Source organism: Hemibagrus wyckioides, linkage group LG21, assembly GCF_019097595.1.
Source record: "Hemibagrus wyckioides isolate EC202008001 linkage group LG21, SWU_Hwy_1.0, whole genome shotgun sequence".
In the NCBI taxonomy this organism is placed as follows: domain Eukaryota; kingdom Metazoa; phylum Chordata; class Actinopteri; order Siluriformes; family Bagridae; genus Hemibagrus; species Hemibagrus wyckioides.
The window spans coordinates 14,960,304-14,982,144 of record NC_080730.1 but is presented as its reverse complement, the minus strand read 5'-3'; the positions used below and the strand labels follow the sequence as shown (position 1 = coordinate 14,982,144).

Sequence of the window (21,841 nt, the reverse complement as noted above, 5' to 3'; positions counted from 1 at the left end):
CTCTGCATCATCGTGATTTGTCGGCCCCATCAGGAGCACTGGGCACATGTAACACGTGGTACCTAGTTGCACTAAACTCTCAGTGCTGTTGCTTGTATATTATTATCATTTCGAAGCTGTGAGTCGTATACTGTTGCCGCTGACATGTTAAGAAACACATTCTCTGTTGCTTGATCAGCCTTAGTGCAGAAGTGTGAAAAGTTTGTTTTTTGTTTTTTTTTTGTTAATGCTCCACTGTTGTATTGTTCTCACCTCCTGTTTCTTGTATCTCACACCTTTAGTTTTTTTTTTTGTATGCTTGAGCAAAAACTACTGAGCTTGAATCTATCACACCATTCTAAACATTAAACAAGGGAATCTGGGGAGTTCAGAATTGTTTTGTATTTCACCACACCTCAGATTGGTAACTACTGCTGAAGAAGCCTGACACGTCTTTTGGAAATTCAGGACTCATTTGGCCAAGTAGCCTGTAGCCAGGAACAGTTTTGAGATGAAATTTTATGATTTGGGGTAATTTGCTATCTTTATATATATATAATTGATAGTCCATTAGACTCGTGTTGAAAAAATTGTTTAGCACAGAGAATGTTTTCATAGAGAGGTTGTGAGATGGAGAAGTGCAAACCAAAAAGCCCGTGGAAATCAGCAGGACAGATGTTGAAGCTTAGTGTTGGTGTCAGAAACTAAAGCTTTAATAAATTTGCACTGCAGTAGTGTGCCAGGACACCTGGAAGGTGTGTGTGTGTCTGTGCTTTTGGGGAAGGTGATAAAAAAAATCACCCTTTTTATTCACCCTTATTTACACTATATTGGCAAAAGTTTTGGTTCCTCCACACCAAACTCACTCATCCATGTCTTTATGGACCTTGCTTTGTGCACTGGTGTGCAGTCATGTTGGAACAGGAAGGGGTCATCCCCAAACTGTTCCCACAAAGTTGGGAGCATGAAATTGTCCAAAATGTCTTGGTATGCTGAAGCATTAAAAGTTCATTTCACTGGAACTAAGGGGCTGAGCCCAACCCCTGAAAAACAACACCTGAGTTCAATGATTTGGAGGGGTGTCCCAAAACCTTTGGCAATATAGTGTATATTATTGTTATTATTATTTAAATCCAAAGAAGAGATTAAATGCCATTTTGAGTGAATGTAGGTAGGAAACAGAACTAGTAAAATATTGTCAGAATATTCCTCTGGTGAAAATCCATAGCATGGGTAAGTACCAGACAGAGTCAAATCTCGCCCCGATGACCCAAAATCTGATGAGATATGTTTAGCAAAATCCATCCACATATCCTTTCTTTATCACACTTCACCAAGCAGAGCTCCATCATCCACTCACGACACTCAGGTCTCTGTTGTCAGTAGTAAGTGCAGTGTTGGCAAGGACAGCATGTATTTTACTTCTTTTTTTTTTTTCTTCTAGAAATAGAGATAGCTAAGCCATCAAAAACAGGAAAAGAGCACACTCGGTTCCAAGAAGAAAAAATAAATAAATAGCACCACGGGGGAGTAAGTGGAGCCCCTTTTTACTAACATACTAACATTAAAAAAAATTACAGTCCCATGGCTATCATCAGACCATCGTAGAGGCGCAACAACACCTGCTATTTCTAGTCTAATAGGATTAAATGCATCATCCGTCACCTATCATCTGTGTCTTCATGATGTTTTAGTTATGTCTTCATTAAGTTAAAATATCTGTGTTAAAATATTGTTTTTTCCCCCCCTGAACTGTGGACGTATTTGTTTTTTTTTTTTGGTTTATTTTTATCATCCATTTAACAATTATCCTATTTTTAACAATTATCAATCGAACAAGTGTGTGGTTGAAACCTTTGCAGCTCGCAAATATTATTTCAGTAATAATGCCTGCAGTTGTCCAAAGCTTCCGTTTTCGGTTAACGTCTTGATAGTTAATGTTCTGGCACACCTCCATCGCATTTACCCACTCTTCGTTCATTTTTCCCTCTCCCTCTATTTCTCTGTTGCATGTGAGATAGATGGGTTGAGAACATTGTCTATTTCTGTTCATCTGCTGGGACTGTTGACTGACAGCTGCCTTGGGGATTGTCTTGACAACAGTTCCCTGTTGGTGTCAGGGAACAAGGCGTTCAGGTGACTGAGGCTTTGAAAAGGTGCTGACTCAATGCCTTTGAAGATAACACGACGACGGAGGACGTGGCCACCTACGCATCTGCATGTGGGGGGAGTGTGTGTGTGGGGGGGCTGCTTTCTTCTTCACAGTTGTTGTGTGGTGTTTCTTGTTTCTTGCTCTATTTGCAATTTTGTGATGTGCCGCTGTTAGGGTTGGGAAAAAGTTTTGACAGTTCCTGGCATAAAAGTAGTGTGGAAAGTTGGAAAGTAGAAGAGTTAAAAAAAAAAATAATAATAAATCATGAATCCTCCAAGAGCATCTGTAGGTGGAAGACAATTTTGTTTGCTTTTGATTCCAGCCAATGACGGTTCAGAGTTCGCAAGAAATGTAACAACTCTCATTAAGCTAACTCAGCAACAATATTTTGAAGACACTAGAGAAGCATGCCAAGTGGATTGCGCTAAGAATGCTCTTTTGCACTTGTGAAGAGTGTATGCGAAACTTTTTACCGAAGCTCTTTTTTTAGTAGCCATAGCAACTTTGCCTTTAAAAAAAAAAAGAAGAAGCCAACAATTAGCAATGTTTTGGATAAACAATCTTAATGACGTGCGAGTGTTTTATGTATCAACTGTGACCAGAAAGGCCTGAAATGTAACATAATGCAAATGATGCTTTCTTAAACGGTGTATGAGTCTTGCTTGCACTAATGAGCTTATTTAAGGGAACGTGCGTTTTACCCTCATTAATATTTGCAGGTGGCCACATTTTCAACCACAATCTTGTCAGTGTGAGCTGCAGAGCAGAAACATCTGCTGAGGGATGCAAGACCCTGACTTCTTATAGCCTTGTCTTTTGATGTGAATATGACTGATGACTTAATTGAGGCACTGCGATGCAACAAGCCAATTAAAGTCGGTGCTGACGATGACATTCCCTAACAAGTGTTTTGATTGTTAAAGTAAAATGAATGACTAAGCACAATGACCAGCCAAGGCTGAAATGTGTTGTTTTAGCTGAATAGCCTCATTTACATCAGAAATCTTCCTGCCTGCAAATATTTTACGGGTTTAAGCACAAAGGATATGGAGCCTGATTGAGTTTGTTTGGATTCATTATTATTATTATTATTATTATTATTATTATTATTATTATTATTATTATTATTATTATTATTCTGTCATAAAATGTTATGTTGCCAAAAGATAACAGATAATCCAAAAGATAAAAGAATCCTCCCTGATACTCCCTGCACCCACAAATGTTGGAAACACCATTGCTTTCACATTTCGTAACAAAGAGCGACAAATATGGCTATATATGACATATAAGGACTCAACTTCCAACAGATTATTTTGAAGTATCACATACCAGTCTACATTAAGCCTTTTTGATGCAGTGCTATTGTGTTTATGGTTATGACCATGTTTCTCTTGTATCTCTGTTCGTACTTTTCTCCGTTCGACTCTGCTTATCATTTTGGATTGGTTTGTCTTTAAAGAATGAAGAAACTTAACCTGCATCTGCCACCTGACAATTCTACCTAGGACTACAGATTAAATTGCAGGATATGCAAAGCACACGTCATTTATTATCATTTAAAACTTTAAATATTATTATTTCTTGTGTAATTTTCATCCTTGTTTTATCTTTCAGAACGATTAAGGTCGAGGTGTATGACTGGGATCGAGATGGAAGGTTAGTCACCAGTTCATTTCTTCATTTCTGTGTAGAAACAGCTCGATATCTTGCGTGCCATTGGATCGTCTCCTATTTTATGGATTATGGATTTTGAATCCTGTGTTTATTTTTTTTTACCCTTCTAGTCACGATTTTATTGGTGAGTTCACCACCAGCTACCGAGAGCTAGCCCGAGGTCAGAGCCAGTTCAATGTGTACGAGGTGAGCTCCTTTACAAATGCCTCATGAATAGTTATGAATTCAGTTCGATTTTATTTGTATACTAATTTTCACAACAGAAATTCTCAAAGCAGCTTTATGAAATCCGGATGTAAATTCAGATCCCTAATGAGAAAGGCAGAGGCAACAATGGCAGAGATGACGATGCAGAAGAAAGGCTGAGTGTAAAAAAAAAGACAGTATTTTAAAAGGATTGCATTCATATCAGCTTAAGATAGCTCAAGAACATTCTTGTGTATCTTCACTTTGTCGTTCCTTTCATCTGGGTGACACCAGGAAACGGTTCATTAGCATTCCTGCAGGTGAGATCTCCAGGATTGAGAATTATTATCCTATTATTATAGGATTAAAATCCTTGGTGAGGATTTTGCTTCCTGCATTTATGTCAGATTATCCACTGCCTTAAGGAATGCTGAGTGCAATGCAACCAGTTTGTATACCATTAGCTGATGCTATACAATTGCTAATCTGGGGTGAGCTATTAGCTATAAAACCTCGAAACAGATTTCATTTAAAATAATGTTTTCCGTGGATATAAAAAGTCTACACACAAAGCAGGTTTCGGTGATGTGAAAAAATGAATGAATAAATCATGTCAGACACTCAATATGGAATTACAATCAAAAATGAAAACAATCGGCAACATTTTTAGGAAAAAAGGAAAAATGAAAAAACATTTTCTAACCATTTTATAAGAGTCTAGCATGGCACATCTTGACTTAGCAATATTTTCACACTCTATCTTGCACAAACATTCTAGATCCATTAAAGTGCAAGAGCATTTCCTGCGTTCAGAGCACTTCAGGTCACCTCAAAGGTTTTTATTTAGATTCAGGCCTGGGCTTTGGCTAGGCTATTCAAAAACGTAGATCTTCTTTTGGTTAAGTTGCCTCTTTGTTGATTTGGATGTTTGCTTTTGGGTTACTGACATGCTGAAAGGTGCATTTCCTTTTCATCTTCAGATTACTAGCAGACACCTGAAGGTTTTGCACTGAAATTGACTGGTATTTGGAGCTATTCATGATTCCCTGCATCTTGATAAAAGCCCTAGTTTCAGCCTTAAAGCATGTTGCACCATGGGTATGGTGTTCCTTTTCTGCACCGAACATGCCTGTTGGAATTATTACACCTTTCTCATCGGACCTTAATACATTTTGCCACATGGTCTGGGGTGATTTAGTTGAGCTTGGAAATGTTAGAAACTGCTAGCTACCCTACCCCACAGCCCCGGCATGTAAAGAATATGAAAGATTGTTGTTACACTCAGAGAGCAATCAGTGCTTGTCAGATATTCCTGCAGCTCCTTTACGTTGCAGTACGTCTCTTGGCGGTTCGATGAAAAGCAAGAAGACGTGAAGAAAATCCTACAGACACAGGATTTAGTTTCACAGTGAAACCCTCAATAATAAAAGTGTGCACACATATGCAACCCAACTTTTTTTTTATTTTTTATATTTTTCCCTTAAATGTTTCTGATTGTTTTTCATCTAATTTTTATATCTTGTAAATTCACAATGAAAGAAATAATAATAACAATAACCTGAAAAAAAATATATATATGTGTGTATATATATATATATGTATATATATATAATTTGATGTTTAAATATGAAAGGTGAAAAGGTACCAATGGAAAAAGTTCTGACATGATTTTTCTTGATCTCATTATTTATATCACCATGAAATGACTTTATTAGGGGGTTTAGGGGTGTATTTGTGTGTATAGCTTGACTGCTTAGCCACTTTTTGCACGACAAATAACATTACAAGTAATTAAGTCAGTGGTAGAAAGTTCAACTTTTCCATTGACAGACCTAACCTTGATTTAAGCATAAAAGAGGCCATTTTACTCATCGATTCTTTTAGCGTTTAAAGCAACACTGTGCATTAGTGATATTTTCTTCTTGGATCCTGGATGTGAAAAGCTAGCGGGTGGCCAGACCCACTTTGCTTTTTCGCTTTGTGTGGATATCAGCATTTTACCTCTATTGCTCTTTGTGCATTTACAGACACCAGCCTCTGCCACATCCATCTTGCTAAATTGTCAATAATATGGATGACCTGGCCACCATTGCCCTAACTATCTCTCCCACCATCACAAAGCATGGAGTCAAACGCTGTTTGCGCTGCTTCCCTGAGCTCCTTTCATTATGGGATCCTGCATGTGAAATAGAGATAGGACACTGAGATAGGAAAACAAAGTGGCTAAAGTGGGGAGAGATAGAGAAAGAAAATTGCACAGAGATTATTCATTGTCGCACTGTAATTCTGCTATCTTGTGACTGAATAATTCCATGTGACACCACATTTACCTGAACCTTGGGGAAACATCCGGGTTTACAGCCTAGCTACCTTTTCTACATTTCATATGGAAGCCCCGAGCTGGAAGTCGTGGGTGTGAAAGTCTTTTGACTAATTTGTTATTTCAAGATGTCATTATTTTAGACATATCTCATTAATTCGACCTCTGACTCTTCCTCAGTTGAATATTATACTTCCATGCTCTGTTTGTCAGACCCATAAGCCAGAATTCAGGAAACACATAGCAATGTGTTTATCAGAAGATGCTAGTGGAATTTAACAATATATTTCTTTTCTGGGAAATTTTACACTGAATAACAAAATTTCTTTTATATGTGGCTTGGATGTTTTCCACCCAATCTGATATGTGTGAATGTATTTAGACTTGGCTCCTGAACGGTTTCTCCATCCTGGTTTGTAGGTGGTGAATCCGAAGAAGAAGATGAAAAAGAAGAAATACGTCAATTCTGGCACGGTGAGTTAAACTTTGGAACACACACACACACACACACACAGTGTGATGGTTTCTTTCGTTCATTTATATGAAAACAAAACAAAGCCACACGTCCTCTGCCTGCAAGAACACACGCTTTTCACATTAATCGCTATCTCGTTTCACACCCCCACTAATTAAATGAGTAAAAATAAAGAACGGTTGCGTGATTTTCGCGGCTGCATAAGAACAATGTAACCCTTTGACACGTCCTTAGAAAATGTAGTGTTTAAATCTGTTTGCTGTTCACCATGTTAAACAGATAGGTAAAGGTTAGAGGTGATGAATAACCTCTGAATTGAGGAGGGAGGTAGGGGGGATGATTCGGAAAGTGGACACAAATGCGGGGATTTGTATCTTAGAAGAGTTAATGTGACATGAATCCGTTACGCTGACTGATGACTGCACCACAGACGCCTCATTTCCTGTCTTCTGCATCACAAACTCATCCTGGCGTCATTACCTAACTTCAGCCGCTTTGCTCGAACTCATCACTCACTGTCTTGTCCATGGACACACAAAAGCAATATAGCAGGCGGTTTTTGATATGAGAACATAATCCACTATTGCATTACAGAAACGATTCCAATAAAGAATTAAAAAGGAAACAAGAGTTCACAGGAACAATGGATTGTTGGACTGTGGATTGTTGGGAAGGAAGGAATAAAACATGACCAGGTCGTGTTCCCACAAAGTTGATTATTTTCCTATAACAAGTCACTAAGTGTTTTTTTTATTCCCTTTAGCAATTTGCCAACCTTTACATTATTTATTTAGTTAGAGGCGCAGTGGTTTAGTGTTTATTGTGTTTACCTCTGGGTTTTGGGGTTTGATTCCAGCCTCCAGGGGTTTCCTCCAGGTGCTTCATGCACTGCAGCATGCGCTGTAGGCTGATTGGCATCTCTACATTCTCTATAATGTGATAATGTGTTTGTGTGTTTGTGTGTGTGTGTGTGTGTGATTGTGCCCTGTGATGGATTGGCACCTCCTTCAGGGTGTCCCCTGATATGTGACTCCCCATGACCCTAGCTACAATAACAGTACAGTAAATGGATGGATGGATGGATGGATGGATTGATGGATGGACAGATGTTGTACATTTTAACCAATTTTAGTTCCATTTAATTCTGTGGAAAACCATAAAACAAGCTGTTCTCTGTAATCAGTTCCAATATAGCAGCTACAGTGAGGGAAATTTCAGCTCAGATTTCATTTGATTGACTACTTAAATATGTAAAATACTATTTCAGTTGTTTATTGAAGTATGGATGGAATTTTGCCCCAACAAAACACATTAGTTTACTAAACAAAATTTTATAGTGCTATATTATTATTGTAGTGCTATATACACTGATCAGGCATAACATTATGACCACCTGCCTAATAATGTGTTGGTCCCCCTTTTGCTGCCAAAACAGCCCTGACCCATCATGCACTGTGTATTCTGACACCTTTCTATCAGAACCAGCATTAACTTCTTCAGCAATTTGAGCTCCTCTGTTGTGCTCTCCATGTGCACCAGTGAGTCTTGGCCACCCATGACCCTGTCACCGGTTCACCACTGTTCCTTCCTTGGACCACTTTTGATAGATACTGACCACTGCAGACCGGGAACACCCCACAAGAGCTTCAGTTTTGGAGATGCTCTGATCCAGTCATCTAGCCATCACAATTTGGCCCTTCGTCAAACTCGCTCAAATCCTTACTCTTGCCCATTTTTCCTGCTTCTAACACATCGACTTTGAGGACAAAATGTTCACTTGCTGCCTAATATATCCCACCCACTAACAGGTGCCATTCATCAGTCTTATTCACTTTAGTTCTCATAATGTTATGCCTGATTGGTGTATTTTCTTAAAGGTTTAGATTAAATCGAATTCAGTATAAGAGGCTATAAGACGGCATTAATAAATATGGCTTTGATAATGGTTGGTTTTTGGGAACAAAAAAAAACATGGCTCAAAAAATGGGTGAGAAAATCAACTGCTACAGTCCATGACAGTTATATAAACACTTTATGCATATTTTTGTGCATTTCAGTTCAATCCTGTATATTATATACTGACGAAATAGCTAGTATTCCGAATCAGACCGTCCAAATTTTACAGTAGGTGACGACTTATGATTCGTTATGTAACTGTGGACAACAGTTTTAATCTATTTTACAAAAATATAGTGTAGGGCGATTAAAGTTTGGTCAGTTAGAGTGGTGTAAATGAATAATTTCAGTAGTTGGAGAAAACTATGTGAAAACCCTGTGAGATTGATAAACACAACACTGATCCCAATGTCCCTGTTTTGGTTTTTACCAGATTAGAATTTTCTTTATTCACTTTAACATCCTGAGTGAGATTATGCATCCCTATTATGTATGTCCATATTATGAATTCTGTCAGCATTTTTAACAAACAAACACACAATTCCCTTTACCCACAATAGATAATCGCTTAACTGCACACAACAGAAATTGTCATATTTGTTATATCTGTTTTCTTGCCTGGTTCCTGTCATTCTCCTGAACACAAATGTTTTATGTTGCAATTTGCTCACACAGGTGACGCTGCTGTCTTTTTCCGTGGAGTCTGAATTCACTTTTCTAGATTACATCAAAGGAGGGTGAGTAGAGATAAGAAGCCAGCAGCTGTGGGGTGTTTATTGACACTCTGAATCATTCTGTGTTATGTTGCCACCCTGTGTTTTAATACCTAGAAATAGCATAGGTTTGTATTTATTTTTATTCAAACGCCGATGTGAAAGTGAGACCGAGTTAAGTTTTTCTCAGTATGCATGTGAGGAAAGTGACTCATATTCAGAGACGGGTTACGCACATGATTAAGTGCGTTTTCTGGGTGCATCGTTCACCTGTTCAGAGGTGTCTAAGACTACTGCCTTTAAATACATTTACTTGCCTTTAAACCGGAAAACAATCATAATGAAAAATAAAAAGGACTAATATGATGATAGACGTATGAGAAGATGGCTAGAATTGAGATCAACAACTAATAACAGTACTTATTGCCAATATATCGTTGCCACTTTTAGCAAATTGAGCACCGTAATAATATGGCTCCCACATTCATTATTCAGCAGCCACTTGATCCAGCGCATCCCGTTATTTACCTTTTTTTTTTAATGTCATGCACTAACAGTAAAATAACAATACAGCACAGGTTATAGACTATTTTTATTTGCACTTTTTATTGTATAGTCCAATTAAGAAATAATCAAGCCATGAGTTCTCCATTAGGGAAGACAACATGCCCATTAGGTTTTTTGTGCATTCAGATGAACACATAATTTCTAGTGTTAAATATTGTGGCTACGTCACAATGTCAGGGCGTGGAGCTCAAGCTGATAACGTGAAAGAAAAGGTGAGAATCGTGTGTATCAGTGACATAACTGCCCTAACTGTGGCGTAACTTTGTCTGCCACAGCTACATCTGAGATCCGAACACATATATCATTTCTCATCTCATTCATACATGCACAATTTCTCATCTCTTAATGCGGCACTGGTTTTGGTCATGGTTTTGCTTAAGTCCTGGAACCGCAACCTTCCAGTCACTTACTACTTTGTAATTAGACATTTGCATTATTCAAAAATCACTTCAGTGCTGAGGGACAATTCACTATGCAGTTTTAATTCAAGACATAAACATCTGGCTACTTATCCTTCCGTCACTTGTCAAAACAGGAAGACCAGATCTATTTTTTCCTGAACAACAACAACAACAACAAAAAAAGCAGTGCCTGGATAAGCAATGTCTTATTGGCTCGTCTTTTAAATTTTCACCGGTTAGATGGGGCGTTCCATGCTGTCATGCCTCTGAAAGAATGGGCGCAAAGCAGCGTGAGTGAGCAGCGTACGCCTCCTCCCTCCCAGACGGAGATTTATTTTGCCAATATTTTTCTGAGGGAACCACTCAGCCTGGATAATGCATGGCAGATATGTTTTTCAAAATGGCCCCAGTGCTTTTAAGTGCTTGTTCAATCTGATATTCTAGAAAGAGTGAAAGAGAGGTCACCTTCAATCAACTAGACAGCATCCTTGAAAAGTCTGCTTTTGATGGTTCTGCACAAGGAATGTAAATTTTCAAGAATGTCTAGTGGAGACAGATAAAGTAAAAAATTAGACAAGAGTTTTTGAAGAAGCCATGTCCGATATTTTTTATATGTATACTAATCTGTCTACTTCATATAATCAGCAACATTTTCAGTTCAGCCAAATAACCTTCAAGCCTTTTCCCTTAGAAGTCTGTCAGGTGAGAAAACTCTATTGCTGCTTCTCATTTATTTGAGAAAGACATTGACCTAATTGATGAGGCTCTATTATATCAATGTGGACAATTTCCTTCCATAAAATACCCCATAAATTTTCCCTGTTGCACTGATTGTTTTGTCATTTAAGAGTTTTCCTTCATTCATTTTTCTTTGTTGCTGACATTCAGATTAAATGTAGAAATTTTGTATTTCTCTTAGTTATCTCACAAAGTTAAAGCACAAAGCAAGATCCATGAAGACACAGTTTGGACTTGAGTGACCTGTGCGAAAAAGAAAAGAGAAGGCAGGAGGTTATGATTAGTGGATATCTGAGATTTTTTAATTATTGGCATTGCTCGATAAATCTTCCCATTCATACCTTGTATGCGACAAATCAGATTTTCTACGCCATACAGTGATCAGGCATAACATTATGACCACCTGCCTAATATTGGTGTTGGTCCCCTTTTTGCTGCCAAAACAGCCCTGACCTGTCATGCACTGTGTATTCTGACACCTTTCTATCAGAACCAGCATTAACTTCTTCAGCAATTTGAGCAACAGTAGCTCGTCTTTTGGATCGGAACACATGGGCCAGCCTTCACTCCCCATGTGCATTAATGAGCCTTGACCGCCCATGACCCTGTCACCGGTTCCACTGCAGACCGGGAACACCCCATAAGAGCTGCAGTTTTGGAGATGCTCTGATCCAGTGGTCTAGCCATCACAGTTTGGCCCTTGTCAAACTCGCTCAAATCCTTACGCTTGTCCATTTTTCCTGCTTCTAACACATCGACTTTGAGGACAAAAAGTTCACCTGCTGCCTAATATATCCCACCCACTAACAGGTGCCATGATGAGGAGATCATCAGTCTTATTCACTTCACCTCTCACTGCTCATAATGTTATGCCTGATCGGTGTATAAACACATAAGTGCTTTCTTCCTTATTCGAGCTAAAACCCGTCCACTCAGACATAAAGCGAGGGACTGACAGAGTAAAATGTCCTTCTTAACGTAACTTTATGTAATGCTACACATATCATCACTCCGGCAGGCAACAGTCTTATTTAAACGGTATCATGAGATGTCAGATCTGAGCCCAGCATTACTGAACAACAAACATATGGTGCGCTACTGCAGGGATGCATAACTACAGTAAACCAATTCAATCAAAACTGAAAACATTTTCCCTCACAAACAATCAGTAAAATCCAGCAACTGGTTCTTTTATAGGCATGTGCATTATGTCATCCTCGGTAACTTATAAACAAGACGCTGTTTTCCTGTGGGCTCACAAGCCTGTGTGTCTCTGAATGAAAGATGGCTCAGGTGAAAGCTGGATGAAACCAGTACATTGTATCTGAAATAATGTGAGATGGTAAGTTGCAATTCCTAGTGCACTGTATATATGTAATATCATGTGAAGTGACCTTTTCATGTGTGGCATTATGAGCCCCAATGTATTGTAGATAAAATACTTGGAATTACACATAATATTTTTGCCTTTAATTAATGACTACTGGTCAGATTTGTTCATTAAATTAATTACAAACATTATCTATACCCTGCTACTGGATTAAAGCCACAACTAATTATTTATGTTGTTTAGAAAATCGAATTATACCGAAATTGTATTTTCTTTTTTAATACTGCTAGATGGCTGGACATAAAACAAATCCTCTGTGAGAGTACTTATAGTGCAAAGTTTCTTTTTCCAGTATTTTGTTTTTTTGTAGATGGTTTTAACAGACAGACAGAGAAGCTACAGTATTTGTACAAATTTCTCAAGTGAATATTTCTGAAATTCTTCAGAGAATATTACGTAAATATTACACACAATAAATGTTGGTTTAGGCTCATTTACTGTAATTTAATTTGTATTATATCTGCCTCATATCACCCGGATGGCCAGAATGTTTTCCAGATATCGGCATCGGCCATTAAAAACCCATGTCGGTTGACCGCTAGTTAGCACAACAGTAACAGGGGAGCACATGAGGTGGTGGTGGTCAGGTGTCCACAGAACTTTAGTCATCTAGTCTACTGTAAATATTAGTGATTAGTGATGTAGTGCAAGCCATAAGCCTTAAGAATAAACTCAAATGAGGAGTGTGCTTTTTTTTTTGTATTCGCCAAGGAGATGCTAATACAAGCTTCATGGTAGCTTCATGGTCAAACATTTCTTCCGGTGGTAATTATAAACAAAAACACAGAAGCGCTGTTAGTCTGTCCAAGAAATTACTGTATTATTGATCACAGGGAATGATAGGAAGAGGCAACAGTGATGTCTCTATCTCTCTGAGATGGTATTTAATTGGTGTGCAGTCTGTAGAAATGCACTGTCCATCAGCGTAGTGTTGTTACATGCTTACTGTCTCTATACCGTTTTCCATGTACAGATGGAAAATCAGTGCATTGAATTAGTGTTCATTTGAAAAGTTCATGACAATGTATAGTAAAGCAATGGAAAAAATGTGTTACTGGTAATGGTTTATGGTTTTTGTGGGGGTTATATTTATGTTCAATCCTTTTGTGTATTCAGAATAATACATAAATGCTGGTCTGTGTTTACTACAAACACCCTGTGCTAAAGGACATTTATCTAACTTAAACATGTTCCTTTTCTAAAGCATTTACTGATTGAATAAACTGTTCCATACAGAAATTTTTATGAACAGTGGATTCCAAACCCATAATAATTCCTATTCAGTTTGATATCAAACTTGAAATATCTACAAACACGATAGGCTTCGTCACTCACAATACATTTAACTTTAATCTGTAGTCCAGGCTTGTGGATGTGTCTGAGTTTTTGTGTGTGTGTGTGTGTGTGTGTAATAGGAATGAGTAAGCAGGCTATTGAGCAACATCTGCTAATAGAAATCAATTATGAGTTGGCTTGTATAGTGGTAGAGCAGAGAAGTGTGTGTGGGGGGGGGTTGTCGGGGATTGGGGAAGAGGAATTAAATAGTAATTAAGGAAGTGAAGAAGGGACTGACAGGGCTCTGGATTAGCGTCACTGTCACGCTGTTAAGTGGACAGGGAAGTGAAATAAACAGACATAAAAACACTCACAAGGCAAATGAGCCCTAAGTTTCTCCACTTGAATTGTACACACACAGAGAGAGAGAGAGAGAGAGAGAGAGAGAGAGAGAGAGAGAATGATTGTGTGTTATTAATATGATGAGATTTAAAGATGGCTGCTTGTTTAGGACAGAACCACAGTTATATGACGTGTTGAAGTTGGTTTAGGTCATGAGTCATGTTACATGCATTCAATCAGTGTTGTGATTAACAACACGTCAACACCTCCCCTTCCATCGTCAGAGGATTCCCAGAACATTTTATTTAGCTCTGATTTGTGTTGGGTTTAAACATCAGCCATGAGAAGGGCAGATGGGACTGGTCTTTTAACAACCATCTCAAATTTACAGAAAACTGCATGTAGATTTAGATCCTTTAGTCAAAGGGAGTTAGTGGAAATCTACTCCAACAGCTCTGTCATTGATTTGGTGTTTGTTGGTTAGTGGTAATCTCCGAGAATCTACATAGATATGATGAGCACCAAAACCCCGACCAGCTCCTCTTCCCTTAAACATTTCCATAGCTTTCTTTGAGTGTTTTATTAAGACACAAGTCAATAGCCAACTGTCCCTTCTGGCTTGCAGTGGTGTAGAGGTTAATGTCTTTAGCTTAGATCTGTGAGTCCTTACTTTTGCTTTAGCTCAGGAGCACATTGAGCTATTTATTAAGTGTCCCATAAACAGCAGGACCCACTGTGGTGTAGTTGTTAGTGCTATGGTCTTTCATGCTCAAGGTTCCAGGCATAAGTCAGTGCTGGTTTGCTTTTTGGTTTAGCTGAGGATTGGTTTAAGCTGTGTAGTGGTTAGTGTTTCACATCCCCAGTTTGAGTGTGTGTATCTTCGCTCTAGTGCAGGATCACTTTGAGACAATTATTAAGACGAAAAGTTCACTGCCTTGCAGCATCTCCACCAATGGTGTAATGGTTAGTGACATAGCCTCTGGTGTGTTAGGGGCCTGGTTTGAGACTGTGTGCCACAGCCTTTCCTTTACATCAGGATTGCTTTGAGGTAGTGGTTAAGGAGCAACTAAGGTCCCTGTTTCATGTCTTATGCACAGCAACTGTGCCACTTATCCTATAGTGGTGTAGTTGTTAGTGCCTTTGGAACAATTGTGTGAGATCCTTGATTTGATCGCTTTGAGCTGTTTATGAAGACAGAAGACCCAGCAGCTACAGTAACACTCCTTGTGGTGTACTGGTCAGTGCTATGGATTCTTGTGCCTGAGATCCCTGGTTTTGCGTCATCAATTTTGTTTTAGCTCTGAAGAACGATGAGATGTTCAGGAAGACAACAGTCCCACAAAGAGCAACAATCACACTGGTGTAGTAGTTACCTCTATAGACACTCATGTGTAAGGTTCCTGGTTTGAGTCTGTGCCCCTGTGGGGTTTTTTTCATTTGTTTAGCTAAAAGGTGCTTTGAGACGTTTATTAAGACAAAATTTCTAAGTGCAACACCAGCACACCTAGACCTTCAGTGGTGCAGTGGCAAGTGCTGTATGTTCTCTTTGGTGGGGTTCCTGGTTCAAGGCTGTGTGTCACTGCTTTTGCTTTCCATCAGGATTTTTTGAACAGGTCTGAGCTGTTAATTAAGACAAAAGTTCCTTAAAAAGAAGCTGCACTCCGTATCCTGCAGTGGTTTTAATGGTTAGTGCCATGGACTCTGGTGTGAGGGTCCTGGTTTAAGTCAATATTGCTTTGCTTTAGCTCAGGATCACATTAAGTCTGTTAAGCAGCAGTGTGCCCTGTGGTGTAGTGGTTAGTGCCTTTGGCTTCAGTATGTGAAATCTCTCCTTCCTTGATTTGTTTTAGCTTTCTTTTTTTGTAAATATAGCTTTAAGTCAGGGTTAATTAAAGTGATTTAAATCGGAGCATGTTGAGCCATATATTAAGTGGCACCTATTCTGCATTGGTGTAATGGGTAGTGCTATGGACTTTTGTGTAACAAAGCCTTGGTGCAAGCCTTCCCATCTAGCCTTTGTCCTTTTTCTTAAAAGTATGTTGAGCTGTTTATTAAGACATAAGTCCTATAAGCAAAAGCATCACCACCTATCCTGCAATGGTGTAATGGTTAGTGCTGAGGACTCTGTTACACATGGTCCCTGGTTTGAGTCTGTATAAGCAGTTTCTTTTTTGCTTTATCTTAGAATTGCTTTGAGATGTTAATTAAGACAAATGTCCCATAAGCAACAGTACCTCAAACAATCCTGCAGTGATGTAATGGTTAGTGTTATGGATTCTGGTGCAGGAGGTCCCTGGTTTAAATCTAACTGGCTTTGCTTTCTTTATGTTCAAGTCAGGCTTAATTAGATGAAGGTGAAAAGGTCTTTAAAGCAGCATGTCAACATGAGTTTCTGTAGCTCACATGGAGGAACGTTGGCTTTGGAGTGAGTGTTCAGTGGTTCAACTCCCATACAGGACTCAAAGATATAAATAGAGCCAAATCAGGCAAGGTGGCCATAGACGAAGGGGCACATGCCTAGATGGCTGAAGAGTGGCCATAGGTGAAGTGGCACAAGCAAGACGTCTCGGGGCAAGCCTAGCACACCTAGCTGGCTGAAGAGTGGCTGTAGACGAGGTGGCACACGCAAGAGGGCTCAAGGGCAAACCTGGCCGCAGGTTAGATGGCTGAAGCGTGGCTGTAGACAAGGCAGCATGTGGCTGAAGATAAGGTGGCTGAGAGTGGCCCTAGAAAAGGGGGTGCATGCAAGGTGGCAAGCAAGTTTGGATGAGAAGGTGCATCCCAAATCTGGTTGGCTCTAGGCCAGAGAGGCAGTAGCTAAAGTAAGCTAGCCGGTGCTATAGTAGCCTTGACCAGCACCTATAGCCAAGTGGTGGTACTTAATTTATGCAAAAACAAATACATCCACCACCTTGGACAACTTCACCTGCACCACCCCCTCACTGCTCCCATGCACCATCATCTCTCCACTCAGATTGCTTTTGTCACCCAGTTGCCTTTCATATCACTCAGCCTGAGCCAGATTTGAACCAGCAACCTTTCAGTCACAAGGCCTGGAATTCAAATACTAATTACATAAAATTCTTCTGGTGAGATAAGAGAAGGTTTATCATGCCTGTATGTTTGACACCCTGTTGTGTCTGTAGCAGTTAGACACAACTTGCCTGTGTGATGTAAGAACTACAGCTCTGTAGTCGCAGCTGATGCTCATGGTGGCGTTCCACAGAAAGCCATGTGAGTGAGGATCCATCACAGTGGTGGCTTCATCCTGTAAACATGCCATATGAAAAAACATTTTATTTTAAAAATTTTGAACTTTATACTACTATTATCAACTGGAGTACTTAAAGCTGGATAAAAAAAGCACTCTAAAAGGAAGTGTCCTGAATAATAACCATCATCATCATCATCATCATCATCATCATATCAAACAATACTATTCACACATAGTTTTCAAAGCCGTGGTACAATTAATACACTATATTGCCAAAAGTTTTGGGACACCCCTCCAAATAATTGTTTTTTTCAGGGGTTGGGCTTGGCCTCTTAGTTCCAGTGAAAGGAACTCTTAATACTTCAACATACCAAGACATTTTGGACAATTTCATGCTCCCAACTTTGTGAGAACAGTTTGGAGCTGGCCCCTTCCTGTTCCAACATGACTGTACACCAGTGCACATAGCAAGGTCCATAAAGACATGGATGAGCGAGTTTAGTGTGGAGGAACTTCACAGAGTCCTGACCTCAACCTGATAGAACACCTTTGGGATGAATTAGAGTGGAGGCTGCGTGCCAGGCCTTCTCGTCCAACATCAGTGCCTGACCTCACAAATGTGCTTCTAGAGGAATGGTCAGAAATTCCCACAAACACACTCCTAAACCTTGTGGAAAGCCTTACAAGAATAGTTAAAGCTGTTATAGTTGAAAAGGGCGGGCCAACTCCATACATGTGCACGTAAAGGCAGACGCCCAGTTTTGAAATGGCTCAGAGCCTCTGCTCTAAATCATCCCAGTATATGATAGTTTTTTTATATTGATTAGACAGCAAGGGTCCACTACTTTCAGAATTGCAAACCTGTTATTACGGTCAACCCAAAACAAGATTGGTCCACCGGGAATTTTGTTGACCATCCCAATTACCATTTCACTTTTACACTACATTCATTCTCTATCATCCATTATCATTCATATTTTTTTTCTCTCTCTCTCTCTCTCTCTCTCTCTCTCTCTCTCTCTCTCCCCACTCATGCACATATGTACTAGTTTGAAATAAACCCATGCTGAGAGTGCAAGGCTGTGCTCTGATTAAATCTGACCTTTACCTCTGTGGTGGTCTGTGATGCTTGAGTGGCAGATAGCCAACATGTGACCCGTTCTGACATTTTTATTAAACACTGTCATCCTAGCACTTAGCGTCATGTCGTGTTTAGAAGAGGCACTGTGAAAATAACAGAATATTACACATAATTTAACAGAATATATATATTTTTTTTTGCAAAACCGATGACTCCTACATCAGAAGGACATGGAAGACATTCAGAATTTCCCTGGAATGCCACGCCATATCGATGCCTCTCTACTATATCATCATTCTTTGTAATCAACATGTGACCCGTTCTGCCAACATGTGACCCGTTCTGACATTTTTATTAAACACTGTCATCCTAGCACTTAGCGTCATGTCGTGTTTAGAAGAGGCACTGTGAAAATAACAGAATATTACACATAATTTAACAGAATATATATATTTTTTTTGCAAAACCGATGACTCCTACATCAGAAGGACATGGCAGACATTCAGAATTTCCCTGGAATGCCACACCATATCGATGCCTCTCTACTATATCATCATTCTTTGTAATCAAAAGGCTGTAGTGGTCATAGTGTCGACTGCAGCATTGCAGACATGCTCTCTGCATTCTGCCTGACAAATGAGTGGCCAATACATAGTGACAAGAGCTTCTGTCTGCCCAATGATCAATGCTTGGCCTTGTACACCCTCGACAGGCTTCTGCATAGTGAAGAACTCTCTAGGGCTCTACAATGCAGTAACTCCAACCTGACAAATGTAGATCTTCCTTGTGGATAACTGGGCCATGGGCAAGCAATGGGCAGACCATTTCCATACACAATAAGCATCATGCCCTGTGACAACAATCCAATCGAGTATGAGAATATTTCTTGTTCGTAGATTAGCATAAATTTTACGAGAAAGGTTTAAATCCGATTGAGACTACATTGGGACAGTTTTTTTTTTACTTTCATATGCAGGTGCAAGTGAGCCCTCAGGTATGAAGTTTGTGGGACAAACAAAGTCCACATTAATTAATATGCTGGATGATGCATTTACAATGTTTGTTCATTCATCCTTAGTTTAAATTAGGCTGTGTATATATTCCAGAATATGGGCCGACTTAATTTGTTCGGAAATTTCGCGGACAGGTACAGACAAAAATAATAACTGCGGGAGTGCAATTAAAAAAAGAAACATGATATCTAGTGCCTCATTAGTTGAGACCAATTATAAACCCCGAGGCTGAGGAACAGCCAGAGCATGCTGACACAGCTGGCATTTCTACCTCAGATTTTTTCCCATAGTGGTAAGAGAAGAAAAGAAAAAAGTTTAGGCCATGCCCACTTGGATATATGGATATTTGGAGCACTGATTTTGTTATAGCAGCAAACATACAGGCACATTACTAATTCTATTACCAAATATGTTTGAAGGTTATATCCCCACCCTGCCTGTCTATGCACTGGTAGTCATCAAAATATTGAATTATTATATATTGAATTGTTTTGCAATTCATGCTTGAATACAGAATCGGCTTCGCAAGTCTCACGACCGTCCATGAATTAATAAAGAGGTTAATTACAATCCAGGTTACAAACGGGCAAGAGGCTCATTAGCTAGGGATTTCAAACGTAAGGTAGAAACGTAATTCTACACTTTTCATTATAAATGTATTAGTCCTTATTCCTTTGAAATCCCTAAGACTGTTCTGTATTTTTTCTTCTTCTTCTTCTTCTTCTTTTTCGTATGTTACCTAGTGCATAACGAATTAGAAAGATTAATACTGCATACATCCAGTCATTTAGAAAATTGGATTATGTTTTTTTGTCAATGCTCTATCGCTTTGTTTGATTTGAATTAGTGTCTCTTAAAATGAGAAAAATATATTCTTGACTGCATTTGGAGTTAATAGTCTTGCTCAAGGGCTCAACACTTGCAGCCCTGGGAAAGGAACTCATTCTTTTTAAAGCTTATCTTATTCTAACTATTTTTAAAAAATAATTTGTTTTAAAGATTTACTGAAAGACAGGCCAGAGTTGTGAGCGACTAAATGTTTTTTTTTTTTCCGGGTTAAAACTGGCTGCTCAACACTACAGACCATAAAGTGTGCCAACTTGATGTAATTGCTTGTCCCATCTATCCTAATTAGACTGTGCAGCTGGAGTGGATGCTACTGATGTTATTAAGCATGAGTGTGTGTGTGTGTGTGTGTGTTTACATTTACTGGCTACTTTACACATGCAATTGTCCAATCAGCCACTCATGTGATAGTGGTGCAACACATAAAATCATGCAAATACAGGTCTAGAGCTTCAGGTAATGTTCACAATAAACATCAAAACGGGCAAAATGTAAATTCAGCGACTTTGGCTGAGGCTTGGTCGTTGGTCTCAGGCTGATTTGCACATTTTCAAACACTGCTGATTTCCTCAGATTTCATGCAAAGTAGTCTCTAGAGTTTACACAGAAGAAAAAAAAACCCCACACGTGTGTGGGTAGGAACATCTCTTTGAGGAAAATGGCCAGAATGGGTTGAACTAACAGGAAGGCTGCTGCTGGAATTTTGGGGCAGAATCAGCTCCTAGCTACAATCTGAGGCTTGTAAAGAGTGCCCTCCTGTTAGCTCTTACATAGTTTACATAGTATATACACGAAAAATGAGCGCCATGTTCTCCAGGATGTGTATAGGTGATGACACTGACATCTGTTTTTTTTCTTTTTTGCAATTCTATCCAGGACCCAAATCAATTTCACAGTGGCCATCGATTTCACCGCGTCTAATGGTAAGTGATTAGATGATTCTTCTTTATTTAAAAATAGCTCATAAAAGGTTTATAGGATTCCCCAAACTGAAGAACCAGTCTTTCACTCTTTAACACCATGCCTCTTCTGTCTAATAGTTCAAAAGATTTAATAGTTGTGAATGGGCACCCTGCTGCCCTGGGCATCTGAACTGAACGTTAAGTAGGGTGTCTAGTCTTGCCCAGAGGGGAACTGAGCAGAGAATAGGCTGGTTAGAGAATGGCTTCTCAGCACCTGCTGATGATGAATGGCACTCTCCCGGTCTTAGAGCAATTACTAATAATTACTATACTTTTGAAAGTAGCCGCAAAAGAAAAAGTGTATTAATGACAGTTAATGTGGCCCGGGCCAAGAAAATGTGCTTGGTAACATATGAACATGTAAAGTATGAAAAAATCTGTGGTTGAGTTTAGTGTAATTTGCTGTTGAAGGCTGCCTGCAGTGCTGCTTTCTATTCAGAGTTTGTTCATAACAACTAAGCAACAGCTGTTTAGAGAACCCTTCAACAATAAAACCCTTTAAAATCAACAGCACAGTAAGAAGCACATGAATAGCTTTTCAGCAGCCTAAGGTGGTGTGGAGTTCACCCCTGAACTCTGGTCCCTGAGTAAAGACACTATCACATTAAGAATGA

General features: G+C 39.2%; 1 protein-coding gene across 2 annotated transcripts in view; it reads left to right on the top strand.

The window, feature by feature from the left end:
* cpne5b (copine Vb) overlaps window positions 1–21,841 on the top strand; it is a 113,666-nt gene that overhangs the window by 75,455 nt on the left and 16,370 nt on the right. For both annotated transcript variants that reach the window (XM_058373402.1, XM_058373401.1), the window contains 5 exons: window positions 3,749–3,790; window positions 3,919–3,994; window positions 6,735–6,788; window positions 9,361–9,422; window positions 21,142–21,188. In XM_058373402.1, coding sequence (XP_058229385.1) covers window positions 3,749–3,790; window positions 3,919–3,994; window positions 6,735–6,788; window positions 9,361–9,422; window positions 21,142–21,188 — 281 coding nt within the window. The remainder of the gene's footprint in view (window positions 1–3,748; window positions 3,791–3,918; window positions 3,995–6,734; window positions 6,789–9,360; window positions 9,423–21,141; window positions 21,189–21,841) is intronic.